This window comes from Pipra filicauda, unplaced genomic scaffold (genome assembly GCF_003945595.2).
Source record: "Pipra filicauda isolate LSUMZ 115617 unplaced genomic scaffold, ASM394559v2 scaffold26_size5592650_pilon, whole genome shotgun sequence".
Taxonomy (NCBI): Eukaryota; Metazoa; Chordata; class Aves; order Passeriformes; family Pipridae; genus Pipra; species Pipra filicauda.
The window spans coordinates 1446113-1471954 of record NW_024104387.1 but is presented as its reverse complement, the minus strand read 5'-3'; the positions used below and the strand labels follow the sequence as shown (position 1 = coordinate 1471954).

Sequence of the window (25842 nt, the reverse complement as noted above, 5' to 3'; positions counted from 1 at the left end):
GGATCAAACACTTATTAGCTTACAAGTATTTTTACAAGTAATTTTAGACTCATCTGATTTATAATCTTAAGGGTCAGCTCCTTACAGGTAAGACACTGGCTTTTCTACACTAGAGCTGGTTTGGATTGTGTAAAGGTGACTATTCACATCAACACAGATCCCAGGAGAACATGTTTGAGGTGAAAGATGGCCAAGAATTCCACAGCAGCTACCTCAATTCTGACCACACTTCATCGATGTCAACATAAAGCTAAAGCATACAGAAAACATCTATCAGCCATTGCATATCAAGCTCCTTACAACCAGATACAAAGCCATAATTTTCATCCTTTGACATAAGCCCATAATTTTCAGTCTCGTTTTTAAGGCAAGGGGATTTTTAACAACTTATTTATATTCAGAGTTTATAACTTGTATTTGTGGAGTGCTGTGATGATTTGTACGTGTGTGCCCTTCAAATTAAATTTTGGAGCTTTGGATTTTAAAAAAACTTATTGTTGTCTGTACACATATAACCCCTCTTTATGTATGTACATTTGTTTATGAATAGAGCATTTTTTTAAAACCAAGACCTCCCTGAAATATACACACAAGTTCTAAAAGATGCCATAATCATACGATTCTGCCCTCAAAATAGCAGAATGGCAGTAATAAATAGATCAAAGACTTCCCTATGCTAATAGGGAGTATGAGTAATAAACCACAGTATTTCCTATCCTGTAATGAGTGTCACGGTTCTGATCCATAGGGTCTCACATCTTTTGCCTGCATACAGGCACGCACAGGCTCACAGAGCAGATGTGAAAGTCACAAGTCTCTAATGTAATTCATGCTCCAGTTCAGCAGCTATGAGGGTATGCTAAAGACAACGCTGTGACTAACACGGCCAAGAAATTCCTGAGAGAATAAGAATGACTGTTAACAGTTCTGAGAAACTCTTCCTCTGGGTTATTATCCCATAGAGAGATATAATGGGGTTTAGTGGTCTTAACCAAACAAACAGCTCTGAGAAACAAGACATATTCCCTCTGAGATTATAGTGAATGAAAAACAAAAAGAACATCTTATGTTAAAACTAATTTGAAACATTCGTGATATTGTCAGTGAAGTACTTGGACTTCTTCCTGCTTTGTGCATCAGGTCAGAGTTTCCATACTCCCAAAGGGAACGAAGCATTGGCTGAAAAAGAGAAAGTCCCATTTATTGTTATCTTTTCACAGCTGGCTTCATTGGACAAGGGTGAGGCCTGGGCACACACAGTGATTATTACAGCCACCAGAAGACAGTGCACTAGCAACTCAAACAGGCACTCCTGTTTAAATTATTTACATCTGAGACACTCTGCTCACCAAAGTAACTGAAAGGGAAGTTGCTTCAAAAATCTATTTTCTTGTAGCATTTTCCAACTCCTTGAGCTAACTGGCAAATGAAAGATGTGATCCAGTCTTGGGGCACTGAAAGTCAGAAACAAAGTAAAAAACTACCTGACTAATGGCTTAGGATCATTTTAACATTTCAGAGGTGTCAGGTTCCTTTTTTCTAACACCACCTCCTTACACTGCCTAAAGAAACTTTGCAGTTCTTACACAGGCTAAACTCACTAAGTAACACTTTCTTGTTATACCTGAAGTAACGAGCAGTAACTATTTCCTCAACTGCCTCTCATGCATTTTAAGCTGTATCCAAGCAAATCATGTGAACAGGGTAGATGGGGAGAAGAAAGATAGTTCTGTGACTAAGAATCAGTGCTAGAACTCAACTCCTGGTACTCCCACAGATTTCCCAGCTCAGTCTTCTGTGCTCCTTTTGTCTCTGAAAAAATAACAACAGTAGAAATATTTCTAATATCTAACCTGTAAGTTTTTTGTGTTATGTTTCTTAGTATGCTGAGACAGGGATTAGCAAAATCAAGCACTGGTTGCAGGCTGAAGTTCTTTAACATCATAGGAGCCCTCAAGAGAACATTTGATAGCATCACTCATCTATCTGCATTGTCATACAGTCCAGATGGTTGCAGTATGTAGGCAACTGGGAACCAAAGCAGCAGGAGTAGTACATCCTGCTGCAATTTCCTTGTGGTGCTAATCTTGATGCATTTAGCATTTAAATTAGTTTGTTGGTTAGGAAGTCTACAGCTCTGGATAGATGCACCCAAGGAGACCTAGCAAACAAAATATACCATAGCAACTGTGTTCAGTAGCTTGCCAACTAGCAAATGACCAGATTTGCCCATAAAAATTCTATAAAAGATTACTGCAGCTCAGCCAAGCGACGATTCCCTACTCGGCAGAGGGAATTTTGAGTTCCACAAGGGTGGCATTCTGTTGCAAAGGGATCTGTTACTAAAAAAACCTCAGAAATCTGTGTACTTTAGCAGATTAACTATTACCATGATGTACTAACCCAGAGACAAAGAGGAAACTAGACTTCTTCCATTTGGCAAATGCACTTTTATTTCTGAATTAGCTGTAAGAGTTAAAATATTAAACATTCTAACATATGTACCCTGCCACACACATTAATTGGCATACTGGAACCATACTGCAAATAAAGAAAGTCAACATAAGTAATCATCTGCGTATGAGTATAGAGTTCTCAGGAACAAAGTTGTTATTTTTCTGTGTTACAGAAAGGAGGGTTTCCAAATCTTGAAAAGGTAAGACTTGAGGGGGAATTTGATATGCCCAAACTGTCTCTCTTTAGCACAGGTAAGAAAAATCTAAACACAATACAAAAAAACAGAATACAAACCGGCAGATACAAGAAAGGAAGAAGACAATGACATTTTTAAGGAGATAGTTCGTTCGTACAAATAAATTACTAAGTCTACAACTGTAATCATACTTATTTAAAGCCAAGTTAGTATAGATTTTATGGTCTTGAGAAATTTACTCAAACCTAAGACACATAATTACCAAAAGCAGAATATTACACTTGGTGATTTCCTGCATAGTTTAGTCACACATATAGCCTCACTGAGAACAAAGTACACAACTGCAGACTGTGAATCACACCCAAATTTTCCACCCATGACTATGTGAGGGAGGAATTTTTGACACCAATACAAATACTCAGTAGTAATGTGACTAAACATAATTATTTTATCTGGACTACTTGCTAGCTATCTACTTTGCTGGTAGAGAAGATTCTTTATGCTGCATAAATATCACCAAAATTATTCTTCATAATGCTAGCACTCTTGGGTTTTTATATTCAAAAAACCTCACAACTGAGCAACAGAAATGGACATTAAGAGAACTACAAGAATATGAGTGAGAACATAAGTTAACTGTATACATTCCCACTTTCCCAGGGAAAATCACTATGTAGGGAGTAAAAATATAATCCTTTTCGCACCCAAACTGGCCTGTGAAGGTGTATTCGAAAGTGTTGCATGTGGGAACAGACATCTGTGTTCTATCTTCATTTGTCATTTTAGTGTCTATTTCCAGGAAAACTGAAAGATAATTTTCAAAATTTGTCCCCTCAAAATAGCAAAAATAGATTGAACGCTCACAGACTGAACTATGCTCACCAGCAGTTCTTCTCAATCATCTGACAAAAAAAAAATTTTGCTGTATGTCTATATATGAGTAATTTAAAATCTTTCTAATCTGAAGAATCTGAAGTCTCTAGTTCAATTTACAGGTCTGATTGCTCACATATCAGTCAATAAAGATGTATTTAATGTGGCTATTGATTTCCTATTAATTTACAGAGCAGCAGGTTTCTGCAGAGGGAAGATTCCATTTTTCCAGTTGTAGTCTTCTTTAAAAAAATGTTCTGCAGAAAAAAAGAAAAAGATAGTGAAAAACATGCTGTTAGCTGTAGTGCAACTTTCAGTCTTTCTGAACTTTGCAACTCGATCTCGAGTAACTTTGATTTGTATTGTAAGTAAAAATTGAGAAGACCCCACATGCAACAAGAAATCTTACCTTTGTGTTTCTGGAGATCTACGACTGTACTTAGAGTGATTACAGCACAGAGAAGCCATATACAGTAATCTGAGTTTCTGACACAAGGATCATTTCAGAACAAACCCATTGTATAGTGACAAATTAAGAGATGCAAACTTCAGTGAAAACCAAACACTCATGAATACCTGTTTACAGGCACACTGTTGTAAAACAGAAGTAGAAACTTGTTCTTTGGACAAGCCTTCACAAGGAAGTAATTTGTAGTTGCTTATATACTTATGAGCTCACAAAGCCACAGCAGTGGTCCACAGATAACGAAAAAAAATTAGGTTAATCCTACTTGTTTAGGCAGGGCCTATTTATTTAATAGTCTAGCAGATGATAAACCAATTCTGCAGAGGATCTCTAAGGGACTTTATGCAGTAGAAACTAAATATTTATATTTTAATAGCACAGGCATGGCAAAAGCCCAAAGAACACTCCAGCATGCCAGGAACAAAAGCAAGCATGGCAAGCAATGCACAGGCAGGCACATGCTCAAAAAATAACGCAGCCTCACAATGGCCAGTCATGTTAACCCAGGTGTGGCTATTCACCATGAGGGACACTGCAGTGGCTACAGCTGCAGGAGATACCCTTGTCTGTACACGGGTGCACTGCCTTCAAAAACCTTTCTGTGTGTGTTGGGACTGACTGTTGATGAGGGAATAGTAGGGCTAAATACACAGGATATGAAAACAAAAATAACAGTGGTGGTTATTTTCTTGCTTGTTATTCTATGCGCAGGTATTAAACACAATTTTATGTCAAACTACAGCTGGTGTTAGCCAGTAAGAGAATATGGATTTACAGCAACTAATACTCCAATACTCTACACGGAACAAGAGTCCAAATTAACAGTGACTACAAGTCCTTACTCTGCCATTTTACTTGGTAGTAAGGATATCTTCAAATCTTTTCCTTCAGTCAAGCTAGAAAACACGGCTCTTCCTTTTCAAACTGCGTGTCCAAAGTAAAGCAAGTTGTATTGACTCACTCTGTCTATCACACTAGAAGCTATGGATTCTTCTGTTTCACATCTATGCCGGCTATCTTTAAAAAAAGGCTTCTGCGAATGTCACAAATTGCCAAGACACCCAAATCATTTAGCTCTTTTAAAATTTTACACATAAGTTTTCTTAGACAAGGACAGTAAATGCAATCTAATAAAAAAAACCCAAAACCAAACAACAGAATTAAACGTCTGGTTGTGATGAAGAATCCTTGTGGACATTCGTTTCCCTACATTATGATCTATGGGAACACAGACTGAAGTTAAGTCTAATTTCTAAAAAAAACCCAAGCCCCAAATTCTCAAACTTTAAACTGAAAGTATGAGTGCGTAGTCACGTACAACCAATTCCAAGAATCACCATTTTGCAAAGTCTGGGAACCACTGCTGTAATGCATGACAGCTACTTATAACTATCAAATTAGCAACCATGTAAAGCAATAAGTTATGCAGTCCACAAGAAATAAATATTTGAAAAATGTTTGATAAAAAAGCAAACTGTATAGGCTACTGTTAATAGCCTTTTAATCCCCAGAGAAAAAAAGCTTATGCACTTACATTTCATCATCATATTCCTTTGGAGGTGATGCTGCAATGACTAAGTCAATCCAATCCTGAAAAAGAAATGCACAGGGAAACACATACTGCTTTTAGAGGTGGCTAGTGGACCACTATGGAATATCAGATAAAGAGTCAGCACAGTAACCTATTCCTGAAAAACCACAAGGAGAAGCAGAAGAGGAAGACCATTTAAGATTGAGCTGTTTGATTTCTATCTTGAAATTAAAGAAAAATCTACTGTTCTTGCAACAAGATTAAAAAAACATATTCTAAGAATTATCCCATATTTGGTCATCTGAGCAATTAATACAGTTCTTGCTGAGAAAAAACTCACTGTAGCTGAAGCACAGTGTTACTTGTACATCGAGAAATCAAAGATAAGCTACTATTAGAAAATTTGAATCAGCTTGCAAGTAATTTTCAATATCAAAGAATGATTCTACAGATAAATGTAATATAACCACTCAGAATGTAATGTGTTTAAATACCAATCTTGATATGTGGCTAAATGGCATGGAATTTCACAGTAAATTACATGCCTGGTTTTCAGAGATGCTACACACCAGTGTATCATCTGGAGATTTCATCTCACTTTGGTAGTACATGACACACCTGCTAGTTTTGATGCTTGCAACCTTATTTGTGTTGATGTGACAATGTCATAATAGAAGGGTATCTTTCATGAGCATTAGAGGTAAAACGAGGGAGTATTCCAGGTTACTTACCCCACCCATGTTCCAAGCTTTCGCTAGAGTTGCCTGTGCTTCTGCCAGCTTGCTGTCAATTAATATCTTGCCATTTACAGCTAGTATTTCATCCCCTTTCACTATGCCTCCTGGTGAAAAGACCAATATGAAAAACATACACATAAGCAAAAAAATTTCTGTGTCTTTTCTGCGCCATATTTAGGCAGTAATGAGTATAACAAAAAGTGTTTTCACTAGATGTGAAGGTCTACACCAAAAATTAAAGAAAGTTTGCTACAGGCAAAAGCAAACGGAATTTTTAAGCATGACAAAGCCAAACTAATCTCTTATTGATAATGACCAGCAAGAAACTAGTTCAATAAGATTATTCCCTGTGGCAGTTTGCCTGTTTGGGTAATCCAGCTATACAACTTACAAACTATGACAGACTGTAGGCTGTTACTACTATGCCCCATCCCTGGAAGGGTTCAAGGCCAGGCTGGATGGGCTTTTTGAGCAACCTGGTCTAGCAAAAGGTGTCCCTCTCCCTGGCAGAGGGCTTGGAACTAGATCCCTTTAGGATCCCTTCCAACCCAGGCCATTCTATGATCCTATCAAAATAGCTCAATTAATTAAATTACTGAAGGAATGAAGTGGCATTTGTCAAGTGTCTGCAAGTTTGTTAATCCTTTCCAAGTGTATGTGTAATGTTTAGTCCTTTGAACTGGTTTTGATTTGCTAAGCTGGAATGAAGCACAATCAGCTAACTGGGACTGGATTTGAAGTGGAAAAAACACAGATGACCAGGGAACAGCCTTATATGAGACACCCTAAAAAGGGATATGAAGGGACAAAGCCAAACAAAGCCAAACAGAGTACTTAGGAGATCAAGTGGCTGAGATGTTTTCACAAATAAGTGACTCAAACTTAGTTTCAGGCTGGGACAAGGTCAGCAGTGCAAGGGGATATTGTCCTGTCTGTCTACCTGGTCATCACAAGAGTTCTCAGGGAAAGGATGAGAGATACTTCCAACCAGGAGTAAAGCCTAGTTGCATTGGTGCACATGTTCTTGAGCCTTCCAGAGAGCTAAACTGTTAGCCAGAAGACTCTGGCCTTTAGCGAGGTTTTGGGACTAAAGCCAGTTGTTTTACAAGACAAATTACTAGTGAAAGTAGCATTAAGAACAAAACTAAACAGTATAGAGTAGCCATGGTCAGGTAATTACTTTGCACATGAAAGTACTGCATATGTCATTGCTTGGAAATGGTGAAATAATGGAGACCATATTCCTTGCTTAACAGAGTACACCAGAGAATCAGGTGTTGGTTTTTATAAATTTTACATAATTATTAATTTGTGTGGCGCTCTTGAAACCATGAACTTGTCTCTGGGGTGCCCTGTGGGCTGACACAGAACTTGGCTCCTTGGACAATCTCAGTGTGCCTTTCAATACTAGGCATAGCTTTGAAATCAGCCAGCAACTCTCAGGCAGTGTAAGGAGCCACTTTGCTGCAGCATTCAAATTCCCCATTGTTGCTCACCGTGTTTGTCTGCAGCACCATCTTCATATATGGCAGACACAACTATCTTTCCAACTGGAGAATCAATTCCTCCCTCAACTGCAAGGTCTAATGATCCTTCCTATGAAAAAACAGTTTTAGTTCAGGCTGTCAACTTTTGCCATTAACAGGAGCTTAATCTTTCCTTCTTCCCAGTAAATGATACTGCACATCAAACGCTTACATGAACCCTTTAAATATCAATCAAACAACACAGTATTTACCTTTTTAATTCGTAATAGCCGTACATCTTTTCCCATAATCTGTTCTGGGGTGAACTACGAAAAGATATAATCATTAGTCATTTCCACTTCGGAAACACCAAACAATTATGCTGATATATGTAATTTCTGGCAGAAAAGTGACCTTTCCCTCCTCTAAAATAGTGTTAGAGGAAGCTCAGAACACTAGATCATCTTTTCGTATGTTGAACACTCCTTTTCAACATGACTAGAACAGACAAATACACAAGGTCCAGCAAACCAACAAGCAAGAATCTTATCCTCTCCCAGCCCTCAAAATCGAGGATTTGTTTTTTTTCCAGTGTATTTCATATTAGACAGTGAAGTATATTTAAATTCTCTCCTTACCATTGAATATGGATCAAAATCTTCCACGTACTTCTGGAAGCCCTGAGAATAAAACAATATTTAATTGTAAAAACATCTGACTCATGCACACACTTAACACACGAACTCCATTTATTTATTAGTGAGAGAACATATAATTCTGTAAGCTATGAAAGAAGACAGTAAATGGAGAAAAGCACAGAAAGACAGCAAAGAGTCCATCCTGACAGTCAGAAGACATTTCAAAACCTTATGACAGATTAACAGTTTGAGCTGGTCAAACTACGGAGCAGTTCTGAGGAAGAGTTTACCACTCTGTCAGCTCCACAGTTCCTCTCTACACCTAACAAACAGAAACAAATCTTGAAAGCATCATGGGTAGGTATGTTCTGTCAGTCTTCTGAGCAACATTTCTTAGGATTATCACCATGTTGGATGCTAACAGGTAGAAATTACAGGCTCCAATTTTGCTGTCAGCAACACTACTCCATGTTGTCTGGGTTTTAGGACTCTTTTTCAGACCCTTTCTCTCCCCCTTGCCATGGAGTTTCAGGGATTTGGCTCCATACCACAAGAATATGCAGGACATCCACCATTTTTTGTTTTCATATGGTTCTATGGATGATTTAAGTTTTGTCAAGGAGTGTCTGAAATGCAGAAGATAATACTGCAGTTAGGCAGAGAAAGATTTAAGCTTTGAGAGGACGCAAAAAACCTAGTGCTTAACCCTTGTCAGACCAAGACTGCAGGGAAAAGCAGGAGTTATCTCTTCTGCAAGGATGGGATTACCTGCATCAGCAATCAGGAATCAATGGTATTTGAGTGGTGTTTTTTTGAGGAGGTCTAGTAGCTACTGGGTGATACTGTATGGACAGGGCTGGACATTTATAAAAACTCTGCACCTATCCTGTATGTTAAAGTAAGAACTTCAGAATTTAACAGAAATCTTTACTGAGGCACCCAGATGCTGTATCACTCTTGTGGCCTCAAGCTGCAATAACCTGGGGGCAGGGCAACAACACAGAACCCCACAACCCTTCCTTGACATAGCAGGCAAGCCAATATCTGACACAGACGAGTGGTTCAGTGTGTGATCAAGCTTCATATTTTCATTATTGTCCTCTCTTCTACTGGATCCATTTGATGACACAGTCTATTCCCCTTTCAGACTCAGCTAAGCCTTTTTCAACTTGTAAATGAAATGCGCAGCTTAAGGTTCCTCTGGTATGTTTAAGTGCTGGCTGTTAAATGGCAAAGCTGCAGCAGAAAGCACTAATGCCTCATGTGCTATACTCTATCAGCTCTCTCAGTTGCCTCATTTTGATGTGACTGACAATGACCCTCTGGGATCTGACCTCATCCTTACCAGCACTGCCTCTCACAAAGTCAAGGAGCGCTACTACACAGGTCTGCATCACAGAACTTCAAATGTACAAAAGTGCTGCCACTTTGTCTCACCACACTTAAACAGACAACACAACAGAAGTGGTGATGAGTGTTGTGTGGACTGACAGTCATTCCACATAGGCACACCGAATCATACAGCGTGGACCCTGGCTTTCCTCAGGCTGCCTCTCTAACTCTGCACAACTGCAGAGCTTTTGCTTACTGCCACAAGTATTTTTTTTTTCCACAGGGAAATACGTATTAAAATAATCTTTTGGGAATAGGAACATGAAAGATGTTATTCAGCATTTAAATTATGGATTGCATTACATTTGTTAACTGCTAACTTTGAGGAACTAAAAACAAATGGGAATTTCATCACAGACATCAGCAAGGGGAGAACCTCATCCTGGGGGGAAAACCCCAACCATTCATTCATTTACAAAGTGTATTAATATTATGAACAGTTAAACTAAAATTGTAAGAGAAACATTTTACAATGATAGCTACCTAAAAAACTAATACTTTGAATAACTAAATTTGTATTGCCCTTTGGAATCATGGCTGAAGTAGACATCTATAGTTTTGTAGCAAGCAACTTAGAGAAAAGAACTCCAATCTCAGCCAAGTCACTAAGTCATTACGTAATCTAAAGGAGGTCAGTGAACTCTTTGTCCCAGGTCGGCCTCATGAAAAGCAGATGTTGCCCTTGAAAAAAGTTTTCCTGGGAAAACAATTTTTAATAAGGGAAAAAAACCCAAAAGCCAATCAAACACACAAAACCCCACAACAAAAAAACCTGCAAGCAAAGTCATAGAAACATAGAATATCCTGAGTTGGAAAGGGATCACAAGGGTCATCAAGTCCAACTCCTGGTCCTGCACAGGACAACTCCAAAAGTCACACCATGTGCCTGAGAGCATTGTCCAAACACATATTGAACTCAAGAGTCTTGGTGCCATGACCATTTCCCTGGGGAACATGTTCCAGTGCCCAGTCACCTTCTGAGTGAAGAGCCTTTTCCTAATATGAAATCTAAACGACCCTGACACAGTTTCGTGCTGTCCCTTTGGGTTCATATCACTATGTACCTGTATTTGTACCTTATAAATACAGGTAAGACAGAATGAAGACATTCAGTGAACTGTAATAAATCTTCCCTGAAATGTGCATCACAATTTCAGGGAGCGGAGAGTAGACTCAATATCCAAGCACGGACTAATGAACTAAGAAATATCGGGTGAAGTCAGAGTCCTAAGCCTACCCTCCCACTCCAGGACATTTCAGGTGAAAGAGTTAAGATCATTCTAATTCCTTCCTGACTTACGGTAAAATTTACAGGACTGAACATAAGTTGAATCCAGAACACTAAAATGTTTGATTGCACTGAAACAATTCTCTGTCTGGACTTGCAGATGAAAGGCAAAGTTATTATTTAAAAGAAAAATCAACTCCAAAAACCCAAAACAGAAGGACCTAAACCAATGGTACCGCTCACTGGTTTCCAGCATCAGTAGTCAAGAGCAATTGAGACCTGACTGAAATAAACAAAAGAACTGAAATTCATAACTGGATATAATAAAATTTTACAAAAAACACATTTGTTGAGAACACAACTGTTATATATTCAGAACATACTGACATTTAATGGAAACTGAATAATCTCAAAGTTGGATTTTTCTCAGTCAAATTCAGTTTTCCCTTCTTGATCTAGATTGAAACTGATCAAAAGGAGAAAAAAGTCATTATTAATCTTAATTGTTTACCACTCAAAAGCTCATGCTGTGAGCTCACTACTGTGTACCAACTTCTTCATATAACACTGCAATGCATCTAACTTAGCTTGCACTTACAAAGGTGGTCTGCACAGAAACTGGTACACTTTATAGCAGCAGAGAAGTTAAGCATGAAGTCCACTTCTTCAAGCAACCGTCTATTAAACCACCAGTCAAACAAAGAGGAAGAGATGAAAACTTCATCACTATGACAGAGGAAAGCAACAAAAGTAATAATACAGTGAGAAGATCCTACACAATACAGGAAGGCTGAATGAATAAGTGCTTTCCAGTTCTTCTGATTTCCTACCAATAACTATGTTATGATAATAGCTCTGTTTGTTAAACTAATAAAATATTTTGTTACCGAAAGCATTGCAACTGGCCACTAAGAGAAACATGGAAATCTTAGGAATATTAAAAACAAAAGCCAGTATAATATCAGTTATGAGTGTTCAACTATCTTACAGGTTGCATTTAACCATATAAGTAGTTACAGAGAAAGGAATTACTATCCTGTCATTCCTCATCTGCCTAGACTAGAAGGAGCCACAGGCACACACAAAGCTTACAAAGACTAGCAGTTCTCATGCACTAGGGCTGTCTTGCATCTTCTGTTTTAGAAACTGAGCAAAAGGATTAGAAAAGAAAGTTTTAAATCTATGATCAGTCAAAACAAGAAGTACCACACAAAACATGGAAAATGTTATTTTACTTGTTTTTTGTTAGATCTAAATGATGAATTGTAAACCACCATCCTTTTAAACATCTCTTGTGGCTGCAAAAGAAAGAAAATTGCCAAACCAGATATTAACTTCTTGCTGTAAGTAAGTATCACCTACTCATAAATTATCTCACTACTTATTTTGCTCTTCTAGGGACTGAACCACACTTGCATTTGTTAGTGACTGTTCCCTGTATCATTTCAAAATGAGAGTACACAGACAGTGAAACAGTACTGCATACACAGTAGAAAGAACTCTAGAGAAACTACATAAATAATGCACATTTCCATACCACAAGAGTCCTTAAAAATATTTTCCATGACTCCTTTTACACCTCATTTCTACAAAACAGTGCTTGGATCCCTTATCCATAATTCATGAAAAAATAATTGGAAAAAACCCCAACCCAAAATACAAACTGCTAGGCAAGTAATTTCCAAAATATTGAAAAGCCATGATAAATACATGTTTATGCATTTAAGATTTGCTCTGCTACCATGGATTTCCTATACTGAAAAAGTGAATTCCATTATTAAATTCCTTATGAATCTGATAAGCCGAAAGAAGAGATATGTGTATTTGGGCTCATCCTGAAAGAAAGAATTACCTAAATACCAATGGCTAGTACAGGTTTATTCTTCTTAAGGAAAAACTCCTCCAGAATTTAATGAACTTATTTCTATTTTCTTGCTTCAATTAGAGTATCTATGAGTCGTTTCACTATATCAATTAATAACTGATGGATTTTATTTTATTGTGTTTGGCTTCAAGGATTTTAATCCCATATTCATTCTGTTTTTCTTTCAATTCCACTACTCTAACAAAATGGTACACTGCAGTTTGGAGTCACTTAAAATAAAGAACTTCTTATTAGGTTCTAAATATTTTCAAAAAGGAAGTGGGCTAAAACACCAAATAATTATACAAAACGCTCCTCACACCTCTCCAGCCTCCATTCAAAATCCTGCAGCAAATTAGGTAACATATTTAAGTGTTCTGAAACAAGAACAGCTTTCTACACAGACTAAACTATGGCATTTATACTTCCAAACTCAACTTGCTTTTAAAAAAATTACTATATATCAGTTTCACTACTGATTCTATCAGTGTCCTGTAGTCACACCATTACTTGGAAAAATATATTGCAGAGTTAATGAAAATTCTGTGGTTTGCATTCGATCAATACAAAGACTGAGCTTTTGTCTTGAAGGATTTGTAGGCAAGTTTGGAAAGATTTTCTCTTTAGACCCCCTCTAAAAAAAAAAAATTCATTTTCAACACAGATTGTTTTGGTATAGCTATAGCAAATAATAACTGGAATTTCCAATCCTCACACGTCTTGCCACTCAGTATCTAAGCACCTGTGTTGCCTGCAGTCCTGCAAAATCAGGCTTCAAATCTTGCAAATTAGAGGAAAGCTTAAATATTACCTTTTTTCCTTTCAAAAATGCTGCATCCAACCCCAAAGGAGCAAGGGAAGAAAAATCTTTGGTAGCAGCAGGTGCATCGAAGCCTTCTAACTCACACAACAGGACGTTTGTGATAGATGGGAGAGCAGAGACTGATGTTCATGTTGGCTTTGCTTCTCTGAAAACCCCACCACTAAATCACAACAATTCTCTCCTATTCTCTGAGTCAAAATTTAATTAGCTCTGCCATGAGTGTATTCCAATTCACTTTAGTACAACAGAGATAAGCAGCTCACACTGATTTTGACCTAGAGCAGCCCTCAGCATTCAAGGCCATGTGCAAGGTTTAATCACCTCTAATAATTTTCCTATTTATGAGAACAATTTCATTTTCATCAACTGTTAAAAGATCCGGGAATTCTGATCTAAATTTAGTTTATAAGATGACTTAAGTCACAACATTTGGCCCCCCTGCCTTCTAGATAACAGGAATATTTTACCCATTCTTGCATGTCTATTTTATTCTAAAGTGAATGCTTTTTCATCCTCTTTACTAGTAACTTTCTTGAGTGCAGGCCAACTTGATTAGCTGCTCGAATCAGGATGAGTTTCTAGAATTTGGTACTCAGGACAGTTAAACTCAGGTAAAAACGAAGTAGAAGAAATTATATGAATTACATCTTAATATGACATAACAGCTGCAGTTCCATAAGCTGTGTGAAATCTAGCAAGACAAGAAACACGGTAGCAAATGATATTTGTATTTGGTGATACTTTCCTTTGCTAAGAGAAGCTGAACTGGTCCTGTATCTGCACCATGAAACTAAATAAGGACACCCCCCCTATTCCCAACCAACCAAAATCCACTCCTTCTGCATGAAACCTAATTATAATTCTTATAAATTTCTGGAAACAGGCAGGTACTGTCTTGTTTGTTTTCTCATACACCAGTGTTTTCTTTTTTTAACTAATAGAAGTAGCTTCCTTCTTTGGTATTTGTGCAAATTTTACTTCACAGACAACTGTGACTTCCTTGCAGTGAGATACTCTTCACTGCAGTAAGTCACAAATGGAAATAAGAGGTATCAAATCTACAAAACCAATTTACAGACTGCTCTTTCTCTCAAAGTCCTATTAGAATATTACTCCCACTGAAATTTGGATCTTCCAACTGATATAAGGCAGTTTGGGAATGAAGCTGATTGGTATCTGAAAGATTTTAGCAGACTTGTGATTTGGAAAATGTGCACACATGCATAACAAATCATAAGGCATTTCCCTGTAGAAGTGGATCTTATTGCCAGTTTCTTAAACTAATTGTAAGCAGTCATTAACAAAAGAATAATTTAAAAAAGTGCCCTTCAGAATTGGTACCACGACTGTTTGGTCACATATAAGGGTATTATCAATTCTGCAAACTAGTTCACATATGCACACTTTTTCAAGAGTTAGATTATATTAACTGTAGATTATGACTTGACTCTGTTCATTCCTCCCCTGAGGAATTTCATACTGCTTAGAAATGCTGAATTACTGAACACAAACAAAATGAGAGCTTCAACTGAAGGAAACATTACACTGGAGGGATCTGAATTTATTTTTAGCTCATATACCTGCCTTCTCTTAAGCAACTTATAAAAACTGCTTTCATTTATCATTCAATCCATTTATAATATAGAAGTTTCAAGATGGCTGTGGCTGTGGGAAAACAAGTTACTATATATCACTTAAATTTGTTCAAAGTGTAACTGGTAAAATAAAGGAACAAGAGTATCTAAATTATTAAAGCAATAAATGACAAAAAAAATCCATTGTGCTTTAATGAAACATCTGGGAATATTGTGCACATTATTTATTGTCAGAAATAGCAGAAGCTTCTAATTAAATAAATGAAATGCATATATGATGTTTTCCCATCACTTACTGTTTTGCTTATATAAATGTATATATACAGGCATGTCCACACACATGCATGTAACAGACACAGAATTCCTTATGCAAACAGCATAAGTCATGATGAACATCAAGAATAAATACTACTAATTGGTCCACCAGGTATTTCAGGTAAATTTTAAGGGGCTGTCACTTGGGAGTTATCACCTGTCAGAGCAGTATTTATCTTTTTTTTTGTTCCGTAAGCCTTGGCTCACCCTCCCTCATATACTACAATTCCCAGAAGATGAAACATGGTTGGTTCTAAAATGTTTAACCTCTGAATTTTTTTTTGCATTTACACTTGAAACAGAAAAGGAAATGAAAGAAGAAAAAGAATCTGATTGTGAGTCAACTTTGCAGTAACACTGCATGACCAGTATAATGGAGTCTGATATAACAACACACTTTTTTATCTGGAACTGAAAAGATATATATGGATTTTATATATATATATATATATATTATGATAAATGACATAATGAGGTATAGACCTACATTTCAATTGTGTTCATGACTATTTACAGAGGAAGAATACAGTTTAATTAAGTTTTATTATTTCATTTCTGACAAATGGATTCAGAACGTATAAAAAACCAAAACCAAGCATGTGAATAAATGAAAAATAAGACATAAAAATTCTAAGGCTATACACTGCTCTGGAATTATACAACCTTGTACAAAACTGTCACTAAAAGTGGCTTTTAGGTAATGGGAAAAATACAGAAAAATACTCTCCTGTACTTACCATTACTGATCACTTGAAAATACATGAATTTTAGTTAGCAGGAAATGAGACAAACATTGACTCTTTGAGGACGTGTCAAAAACAACCCCCCAAAGTACTGGAGCACTCAGAAGAAAAATATCAAAGGGCTTACCAGGGCCTCTGATTTGATTGTTGGCCTGACCATAAAGTTTGGGTCAGGATGCAGCATAACTGGTTTAGAGACTATTGGTACCCCTGGGTGACGTTGGGTAGGTGGACTTGGAGCAAGTTGCTATGGAGTTAATTTAAGAAAATTACAATTCACAACATAATTTGTGCAAATCCATCATTTTATCAAGACACCTCAATTCAAACAGCTTATCATAATGAATTTAGCAACACTAACACAATAAAAAGATTACAGAATTATTTTAACTAAGGCTTACAAAGTCAACAAACCAAAATACAATTTCTCTTGCATCCAAACAGTAGCTTTGCCCCTAAATTCTGGCTTAACCAGCAAGATTATGGAAAAGTCTCAGCCCTGCTCTTGGTATTTTTCCTATAAAGACAACAAACTGAGTGAGAAGCTACAGGAAAAAAAAAAAAACCTGCTGAAGTTCAGTGCAAGAACACAGTGAACCCAAAATAAGATTTTCACTAATCCATGGCTAAATAGATTTTTTAAGATACAAATCTCCAGGGCTGCAGCAAATGGCTTTCCATAAAGAATTTTAAGTTAACATCTTGATTTAATGGCAAGGGTTAGTTACACTAATTACCTGCCCCTGACTCCAGGAAGTACAGATACCAGAGGCATCTGAGACCTAATCATTCCGCACGTACTACCCGATCCTACACTTCTCACTCAGCCAAGACTCCCACTGACGTCAAGCAGAGTTTTATTCAAGAAAAGAGTTCAAAACTGAGCCCTGTGGGTTCAGTTTCTGACTTAACCCCAGCAACTCTTAACACACTTTTCTCAATGTTTCTCATAGGAAATGTGATGTGTTCCAGATATCACTCATATAGTACAAGCTGTATCCTTCTGAAATTATTTACTTGCTTCCAGCAAATTGGTTAACCACTTTTTTTTTTTTTAAGGGAGGAATTTTTTTTTTTGTGGTGGTTTTTTTCCCCTGTATCCTTTTCGAAATAATTTTAAAAAAAGTTTGGAACCAGATATTTGAAAGTCCCTGTGGATATCCCTTAACTAATGTTGTTAAACACTGCAAAATATATTGTGTTGTTAGGCTTTCTGATCTTAGAAAATTGACAGGTTCACAGATACCAATTTGTTAAAGCTGCACTGGAACTGGATGATTTCTCCCCGAGCCACGTAATTTAGCAACAGATTTTTCTAGAGTGCAGAATGGGGAAACCTGACATCTGGCCATCCTGACTCAAAACCAGTGCAAAGAGCTATCAAACAAATGTTGCTCCCTCTGAGATGAAACTTGCTTCTTAGGACACATTATATTTAAAATATAGATTCGTCCTAGATTCTTTTGCCTTGACAGAGGAACAAAGTACATGCTCCATGACATACAGACATTTAGAACATGCAAGCATGGACTGTATATTGCTCAGTTGTTGAAACATGAAATCCTTGGACCATTAGGAGTCACTTCCACTACTTGGTATTGGATAGCTTCCAACACAGCAATGGAACCACGCACGTAATTCCATGTGCTGAATTTTAAATAAATTAGCCATGCAGAGAGAAACCCCTTGACACTTGCTTGACATTAGCATTACATGGGAAGTTCATAAAACCACAGTCATTATTAACAGCACGTGACATACCAGTGGATTGCTTGACACAGAAGATACTTTGCCGACGTGGGAGGTGTTTCTTACAACCTAAACAGTAACAGACTTAATATTGGGTTCATATAAAGTGTAAAGCTAATAATAATTTTGAGAAACAGACCATTTATACTCGATATGTTAATAGTCAGTTGTCAAGAAAGTATTTGACAAGATTTTACTCCTTTTGTCAGGTATTTGTTCGAGCTGAACTGGAAATTAAATGATTTGGGGAAAAAACAAGAACGTACTAACACAGAGATTTACCAGTTTGTATAATATTAGGAAAGTGAACTTATGGGACAACTGCAGCTGTCTTATTTTTTGGCTTTAGCAGGCACAAACACAAGATCTTTAATCCATGAAGTCACACAAATGCACTGCTTCTGCTTATCCGTGATTTTAAAAAGTGGCTTTGTAAAAAGTACCAAGGATAAATTGTCAGGCTTCTAATTTTTCTTCCATTTCTGAAGCCAAATCGGGAATACTAAGTTATCTACTTAAAAACAAAGCAGCTTTGGATCAGTATTAATATTTTACTAAGAGCCTAGATATTTCCTCATATACAGTAATTATATTCAGGGAAAACTGACATTAATTTTGAAGGTAGGTTATTGGTTGTTACCTAATCTATTTTTCTTAATTATTAACTTCTTTTCTGTAACATATCTCACAGGGAAAAACTGCCAGAAGCACATATTGGAATATATTGGTTTGGGGTCAGATCCAGTATGGCAGTTCTTACGTTGCTTCTTCTGTCTGAATATTTTCTTTTAGCTTTAGAAGAGTGTATTTCTCCTCTCAATGTATTATTTTGTACATCTGTTTCCTTTCACATAATTTTTATTTTGCAAATAACTTGGGAAACTTGTTATCCATAAGAACATTTGATATTTCTGTTTCAGTGGATCTAGCATCTTGGCACTTCAAACATATAAAACCACTCAGATTGAGCACTATCAGAGGTCCACTTAAGCTTACAAGAGATTCATGGTTTACATAAAAAATAATCTATTGGTTTCCTCCAAACAGTGATTAACTCGCATATCCTTCCCCACCCCAACCAGAATCATGCAAATATTATTTAGTAAACATGCAAAAAACCCAAAAACAGTCAGTCAATCCATGCAAAAACTGTGTAGCAAAGAAGTGTCTGTATGGGATCCTCTTCTGCTCTTTGAAATAAATAAGAATCTTTTGCCACAAAAACAAGTATATGAATCTCACTACAGAGCTTAGCAAAGGGAATCATGATGAGATCTGGCACAAGATTTCATATACTGATCCTCTTTTGAACTCAGATTGCAATAAAGTAACAGGATTTCTCAAAGAAATCCCTAACTCCTGTGTGTTCAACAAGTCAAACCAGATTACCAACTCTTGTTTCTTTATTTTACTGGTAATTGATACTGTTTTGACCTTTTAGAAGTTTGACTTTCTGATTTTAAGCCAATTTTCCTTGTCCACTCTTCTCACCTAACAAAGCAATTTGATGACATTTTTAAAACATCTTCATTAGTAATTTTCACTGCATGGATATTTTTCTCAAATTTAACAATGAATTAAATCCATTGCCTGCCACTGTTTTGTTTGGTTTTGTTTTTTTTCAAATCTTTAAACATTCAAGGCCAAATTGTCTTTTTTTAACCTATATATTCTGCCTAAAGACATCTGCACGTGATAGGGTTACAGTGCACGGAGGCAGGAGAGCAAAGTCCTCTTGACTTAAATTTAAACAATGTTAAAATAAAGCTACCTCTGGACTGCATTCACTACTAAAAAACTATGAAACCATCTCATTCTCTCTTGCAGCATTGCATATGGCAGATGGGTAGATCTAGTGGACAAGGTGGGTGATGGATCAGGGGCGGGAGGCACGCAGGGGAATGGTAAGGGCGCATGCATCCAAACAGATCATGAGGTCACCTGGGAAGCTGGTGTTACCGACAGGGCTGGACCTCTGGAAAGTGGGACGTTTGAGGGAGGAAGTGGATGAGGTGGTGGTGCTGGAGTGACTGTGGGTGGCGGTGGTGGAGGTGGTGGTGCGCGTTGTTTAGGCTTGTCAACTTCATCTAAGTTTATATCATCAAGATCTGTGGTGTGAAGCTGCAGGCCACCGGCAAAACGCCGCATTGATGTGGCAGAAGGCGAAGCAGAAGGACGTCCACTTGCCAGCTATGTGCAACAGAAGAGAAACCTGCCTTAGCAGTTCTGCCTGCAACAGCTCTGAAGAAATTAGTGACCAGTCCTAGAACACCACTCAGTCTAACTGCTCCTGCACAGGAAGCTCTTGGCTTCTCCCACACAGAATATACACAAACGTTTTCTCTGAAAGGCTTTTTAAAAAGCACTCTTTGGGATTCTAGTTTGAACAGAAGAAAATGACAGTAGCCTTGGCTGCTTCGGTAGGGGGGACAACAAAAGAAACCCCACAAAACCCCAATAATATGAAGTCTTCAGAAGGTAAAATCACAGGACAAATCACAGATAACGCAACTCTTCTCTCTCTAGCTCTCATGAAGTGAAAGCAAGAATTACTGCTTGCAATGGTTATTATCTGAAAAGAAAGTAATCAAACACAGGCCCTGAAATTCTATGTCATTAAAAAAGGGAAAGGGGTTAATGTCATGTAAACATAACCACACATTAATACGAGAAAGGAAACTACGCTTAAGCAGCTATCAAAACAAAATTTTAGTGTGCTATGAAATTCAGATCCTCAAGGGGGTTGAGATCTTATAATTTATAATATCTTATAAATATTTTATCTCTTATAATATATGGATAATTATTCCATACCAGATCTATTGTGGGGCTAACAAACTCCAGAGTTTGAACATAATAAGCAGCTCACTCCCAAAAATAAGGCTGTGTGTGTGTGGAGGAGGATTCTACGTATGTTGTTAGAGTTGCTAAGATTTCTTTTATCAGTTATCAAACTGAAGTATTTAAGAAAATTCAGTCCATACTTCTTCATTTTGCTACTGTGTAGTCTCAGCTGAGAAAATATTACATAGATGAACTGTCTGACAGACACATTCTTCTTAGTCTAATACAACAACACTTCTCTCAAGTGGGTATTGCTATTAACATTTTTTGGATCTCCTTATCTAACATAACCCCTGGTACTGAAAAATAGGTATTCCTTTGGCAGAGGTCAAGAGATCTTGACTGCTCTCGCACCAAAGAAGCAGTTCATGCCTGTAGTACCTAAATATTGTTCAGATGCATTTATCCCTCGGAAGCACTCAGGTTTTGTATTTTATGTGAGTTTAACTGCTTGGGTAGTTTTGAAGAAAAATTGTAATAGATCCGTTATACATAATGTAATAGAAGAATTGATGGAGCAAATACAACACAGAATGCTTGTCTTAAATCTGGGTAGAGCTCTGAAAATACAACAGTGTTTGTAATCCGTAATGTTCCTTCTTACTTTACAAGGTAAGGGGGACAAAATTCTAGCAGAACACATGCAGCCAAGTTTACGTACTAAGAGAACACTCAGCATAATCATTCCAGTGTCCTAAAGGCCTGCACTGAAAAGCCACATGGATCTGAGCCTAAGGCCATGAAGAACAGAAGATCAGATGCTTTTTTCAGAGCTGCTCTGCATTGACCTGAAGGAAATTCATGCGAGAGTGTTCCCCAAGGGTCCCTTTTGTGGTTACGATTTCTTGGGGATCCCACAGGAGTTCAGCAGATTGCAGTGTTCCTGTTGAAACCAGATGTACTTGGAAAACAGCCAGAGTAGCAGGATGGTGGGAAAGCCTCTCTCCACATATAGAACTATCAGGCTCTAAGGCACAATCACTATCTGCAACTCCCCTAATTTAAGGGGACTATTTAAAGCACAAACCCAAACCCTAGTCTTTGGGAGCTTCTCATCTTTTTGTCATTTTCTTAACCTGTACCTTTATGTCACGTAATACAAGGAAGCATCCAAGAGCTCATCATCAATGATGTTCTTATTTTCATAACATACTAATAAATATAGCTGGGTATTCTAGTCTCAGTTTTGTTATTGGTAGCATGTCCCACCTAGCCCAAACATCTCACGAGTCAATAAAACTTAATTTTGTGGTGATATTATACTTAAAGACAAAATAAAAGCAGTTCATTAAAATAATGTTTGAATCTTCATAAAATATAGAAACAGAAAGTGGTATAGATGGTAGTTCATCAATTACTGACTTTTTTTCCCCCTCTTAGAGTGAAGGCTGAGGGGGAAAGATAAAGACAGATTTTTTGCTGGTAAAAACCTGTTGCTTTTAGAATACAGCTAGTGAGTTATTTAGAGAGCATGCAATATATGGAAAAGCCAGAATTTTACCTCAGGAGACTCATTCTCCACAGAGGAAATCTGTTCTAACCGTGTTTGACAAAGTCTTTCCACCCAGTGCTGCACCTTTTCCGATTCTTCCAGGTCCTCTCTTTCTGTCTCAGATACCTTAACCATAACAGTGGTGCGTGAGAAAAGGTTATAGGTATGGTCACAATACAAATAGGTTTCACAAGCATGAAATGCCATTTAAACTAGTTTTAAGAACAATAATGCTTTTGAGGATGATTCCCTATTTTACTGTGTTTCATTAAATTCATCACTACACGTGGACACTCATTAACTGCAGAGCTATTCTTGTTTGGGCAATACCTGACTAGAAACAAGCAAATGTGGGAATAGAGTTTTGCAGTGAAACTAAAACTTCATGGCCTTTGACATAATTAAGCAAGTGCTAAGATAATTTCACTACAGATCCAGCTCATTTTTTTTCAATATAATTTTACCCTTGATAGATCACAACATACCTCTTGCACAAGACGATTTATTTTCAGTTGTTTTTCTTTCTCCAACATTCCTTCTTTCTCTTTGGCGAGTTTTTGCTCAAACTCCATTTCCTTTTTATTCTTCTTCTGTTCACAAAAGCTATCACTTTTTGACTTCTTTCGTTCTTTCCCTTTCTGGGAAGTTTTTTTACAAAAATCGTTTACTAAAACCACCACAAACTTCATGCTTGGTACATGAGTGCCTGCCTTGAAAATTTAATTACAGTCGATGCAAGCATGGGGATGGTCTTTTAAAAGAAAATCTACAGTCCATTTACCTAGCAACTTGCAGGAAATTAAACTTTTTATTGGAGGGCCGGCCTCTGCCCATTAACATAAGTTGGATGAGATCAGACAATTCAACTTTTTTTCTCCTCTGCAAGTTACAACTTTAGGGCACACAGGTCAACCACAAAACTTTGAATAAATCAAACAGTTTTGGTTGGGTCTTGATTTGCAATCTCTGTTTTGGCACTTTTATATATTATATATATATATATGTAAATGACTAATTGTTTTCAGGTGACAGATGCTCATGTATAGGTAGATAGTCTATGCATAAAACAGGTTCATGCGTATGTCCTCAAATCAGCACTGCATCCCTTAATAAAACTGAAACAAAGCATTATAAAGGAAAGGCTTAGATCAGTTCAGAAACTGAATTGCTTCCAAGGAAGAATACTGCATCACAAAGACCATGTAGCTCCTACAAGCACTGGATAAAATCTACCCAGATGAGTTAACTAATATAGCACAAAGCAACTCCAAAATTCTAGATGTAGGGTGCAACCAAAGGGAAAAGGTGTTTAGTCTTTTTGAAGTCTCTGTTCCTGTCGATATTATTCACTAAAAAATTAGAAAATACATTTAGTACCATCTACTAAATGGAACATCAGGCAGATCAACCTGCTAGGTACCAATGTTTGAAAAATTACTGAACTCAAAGGCACACTAAGCAGTACACATGCCAAAGTCTTCCAGAAGATGAACATATATCAGACAATCTTAGCTGTCTTCACTGCATTCAGATACAGCAGGATGATTCATCCTTTCCACCAATTTTCCCCATGGATTCAGTTTACTTCCTATTATAGATATTTTTAGTACAGAGTGAAATTTTGGTTTTAAAACAAAACAAAAAATCATTAGCAATTTGGAGTAGGATGAAAATTCATCACTGCCAGATTTAAAAATATTTCTAAAAGCAAAATATTAAAAATACATCTTCTGAAGTTTCTAGTGCACACTGTGTGTCAGAGTTCAACAGTAATTGTGTAAGATCTTCATTACTATATGAAAAGGAATTTTGTACGTTCTGTAAACTATATTTGCAGCAACAATACTCTGTGCTAAGAGACTGAGTTTTCATAACATGCATCTAGAATTTTCAGATAGAAATCCTGACTGCACTGGCTTTCACACAGGTTACAGATCCATGGTGATTTACAGTTGCTAGCAATACAAAATGGCATTGGAGTGTACCATCTTTTCCTATTCTTTATTAAGGAGAACAAGCATATCCTGGCAGCATAAAAGGTTAAAGTAATAGTCCTGAGTGGTGACACAAGTACTTCATTTGTCAGAAACAATCTTGACCTCCTCAGAAACCTTGATTTCTCAGAAGACAGGCACAAGAAATCTTCATTTCAATTCTAGCACAGTTAATTACCAAAAGAACCCACACCAAAGCACACAGCATCATAGCAAACCCCCATAACATGGCTAAGACACATTGAAAGAAATAAAGAGAATAAAACAACAGCAAGAACAAATTTGAAACTCTGATAAAGTGAAATTGCAATACTTCAGCAGCATCTCTAGAGACAGAAAAATTTTCTATCACCTTAAAGACTGCTGCAGTTTTTTTGCTCACTCTGTGAGATGCCCATGCCTAACACCCTTTTGCCTTCAGCACTTCTCCTACTGGGAAATTTGCAAAGGTGTAACTGGGAACTGAGTATTTCATTCCCACTTAATTTTTTTCTCTGTACTGTTTGGGGTTTTCATATACATGATTTCGAGGACTTTTGGAGAACACAAAGACATGCACTGCCTACCTGTAGTGAACACCTGCAAAGTATTGACATAGAATTCCCTCTGCAGCTGGTAGAACTCAAAAGTCCAAAGCACTCAAAAGGACAAACTCCTAGACACGTGCAATTCAAATGCATCTTAATTTGTGCACATGTTAAAAGAAGAAGCATTTGACTATAAAGAATGCTCAGTAATAACAGAGAAGAAGAAAAATGGGGAATTCAAATTCAAACACACAGCAAACACATTTACATATCACACTTGGTACCTTACGGATGGTGGGAAATTTTCCTTCATACCGATAAAACCACCCAAAAGCTAAAAAAGGTAAAGGAGAAGTTGTTTTTTTGAAGAAAAGCCAAGGACTGGTTCATATGCAGATCAATCCGTGCTGACACATGTAACATTAAAATTTATTTGAAGGCGAAACACCAAAGGATTGCTATTACATGACATGTTCTTAGTCAATTTGTTGTTAAATTGTGCCAGTACATTTAGTTATGTTTCCCTTATTTTAATGATACACATTTTATGTTAAACAAAGCAAATGCAACAAGTAAACTTCATACAGAACCACACAGGCAATGCACTGCTCAGATTTCCATGGTCACAGTCCTACTTTACAGTAGTTTTAATAAACCCTCTTAAAATGAAACAGGTATTCAAACTCCTTCAAGCCTGTGGCAGGACACTGGAGTTTGAGGAGACAAGAAAAAGTCCATTTCCTAGGACAAAATATTTCAAGCCAAGTGCATAAATAATACAAAACATACTGCTAATTAAAAACATACAAAATAATCTCTTACCATAATTTTATATATGAAACACTGATAACACACCGAGCTTGCAATATAAACCATGTTTCTGTAGGACTGTTAGATTTAATATCAAGGTAT

The 25842-nt window shown here is 37.1% G+C and overlaps 1 protein-coding gene across 3 annotated transcripts in view; it reads right to left on the bottom strand.

The window, feature by feature from the left end:
• Positions 1-2430: 2430 nt before the first annotated feature.
• USH1C (USH1 protein network component harmonin) overlaps positions 2431-25842 on the bottom strand; it is a 48826-nt gene continuing 25414 nt past the window's right edge. Inside the window, exons 15-27 of one of the 3 annotated variants that reach the window (XM_039382467.1) lie at positions 25215-25264; positions 22895-23047; positions 22419-22535; positions 20015-20263; positions 18086-18142; positions 16452-16571; positions 12220-12282; positions 8365-8406; positions 7999-8052; positions 7757-7856; positions 6255-6364; positions 5527-5582; positions 2431-3783 (exon numbers count right to left, since the gene is read on the bottom strand). In XM_039382467.1, the coding sequence (XP_039238401.1) occupies positions 3771-3783; positions 5527-5582; positions 6255-6364; positions 7757-7856; positions 7999-8052; positions 8365-8406; positions 12220-12282; positions 16452-16571; positions 18086-18142; positions 20015-20263; positions 22419-22535; positions 22895-23047; positions 25215-25264 (1184 nt within the window). In that variant the 3' untranslated portion in view covers positions 2431-3770. The other 2 variants (XM_027737267.2, XM_027737270.2) reach the window with 2 other exon arrangements.